This window comes from Arachis ipaensis, chromosome B03 (assembly GCF_000816755.2).
Source record: "Arachis ipaensis cultivar K30076 chromosome B03, Araip1.1, whole genome shotgun sequence".
Lineage (NCBI taxonomy): Eukaryota > Viridiplantae > Streptophyta > Magnoliopsida > Fabales > Fabaceae > Arachis > Arachis ipaensis.
Genome location: NC_029787.2, coordinates 3,695,902 through 3,697,252, shown reverse-complemented (window position 1 = coordinate 3,697,252; position 1,351 = coordinate 3,695,902). Strand labels below are relative to the sequence as shown.

Here is a 1,351-nt window from a genome sequence, read left to right as displayed (position 1 = left end):
CCTTTTTTTATTGTTTCACTTTTTTATAATTTTTTTATTTTACTTTTTTAATAAAAGTAAAAATATATAATGCTGTAAAATTATCAAAAAGAAGAGGAGAAAAAATACAGCAATAAAAATAACAAAATAAAACGATGATAAAAAAAATATGTAGTGAAAAAATTCAAAAAACAAAAAAATATTTATATTAAAGAGCGCAAAATATATGTTAGTAAAATTAGAATATGTCAACATGTTCTTATTAATAAAATTAATTTTTGTTGAGATTAAATCGATTAAATTAAATTTAGTGGTAAAAAAGATTAAATCGGATTGAATTCTTAATATGTGGAATAAGAAAACACAGTCAATAAATAAATAAAGGGCATCCCACGAGAATTGAGAAAAAATGTTTTAAAATAAAAACGATATTGAAGTTTTGAGAAAGAAAAATAATATAAAAAAATTGAATTGAGACCTTGTCTATATAATATATGAATGGATGCATGTGTGATGTGTGTCAAGAATGAACGAAAGATTGTAACACAACCTTCAACTTGTCTCAATATCACATTGCCACCATAACCCCATGCATGCCACGTGTCCCTCCACACTCTCTTCATAAACCACCACACCCTCTCTGCTGATCTCTTCAATAATCCTCATCACATTTCTCATCATAAACACAAATCAAAACATGGGGAGAAACATAGGATCCCTGTTGCTGTTGGCTCTTGTTATTGTTGTTCATCATGGAGTTGTTGTGGCCACACCCAAATCAATGGAGCTCTACAAGGATCAGGATGAAGAATATTGGGATGAGAGACGACCTTCTTCTTCTTCTTCAGATTCAGGGTTTTTGTTGCAAGATGCAAAGAGTGTGGTGAAGACTGAAGCTGGGGAGATGAGAGTGATGAGAAGCTATGATAGTGGTTTTGGTGGTGGCAGAAGGAGTTTCGAGAGGCTCATGCACATTGCATTCATCACCATGGAACCAAGGTCCTTGTTCATTCCTCAGTACCTTGACTCTAATTTGGTCATCTTCATCCGAAGAGGTATGTATAATAAATAACAATTAACAATTATTCACTCTTTGTTGTGGGTTCTTCATGATAGTTTAGAATCATTGATACTTAAAAATTGTTTGTTGGTAGAAATTCAGGTGAAATTGATAGTTAATAGGTAAGAGGCGTTAAATAATTTATAATTTGATAGCTGATAGTCATAGCTGGTGACCGATAGTTATTAAATAATTTAATTTGATAGAATGATTTACTAACGATCTTTAACTATCAACTTTACTCACTTCGCATGAAAGTAACTCCATTTAAGTTTTCACTTTATATTACTTAATATAATATACTTCAATTTA

At 30.7% G+C, this 1,351-nt stretch overlaps 1 protein-coding gene across 2 annotated transcripts in view; it reads left to right on the top strand.

Annotated features, from left to right (window-relative positions):
- The window catches only part of LOC107629183 (vicilin-like seed storage protein At2g28490), a 15,939-nt gene continuing 15,159 nt past the window's right edge, over positions 572-1,351 (top strand). The window contains exon 1 of one of the 2 annotated variants that reach the window (XM_021117807.1): positions 572-1,034. In XM_021117807.1, coding sequence (XP_020973466.1) covers positions 677-1,034 — 358 coding nt within the window. In that variant the 5' untranslated portion in view covers positions 572-676. The remainder of the gene's footprint in view (positions 1,035-1,351) is intronic. The other variant, XM_016331901.2, reaches the window with a different exon arrangement.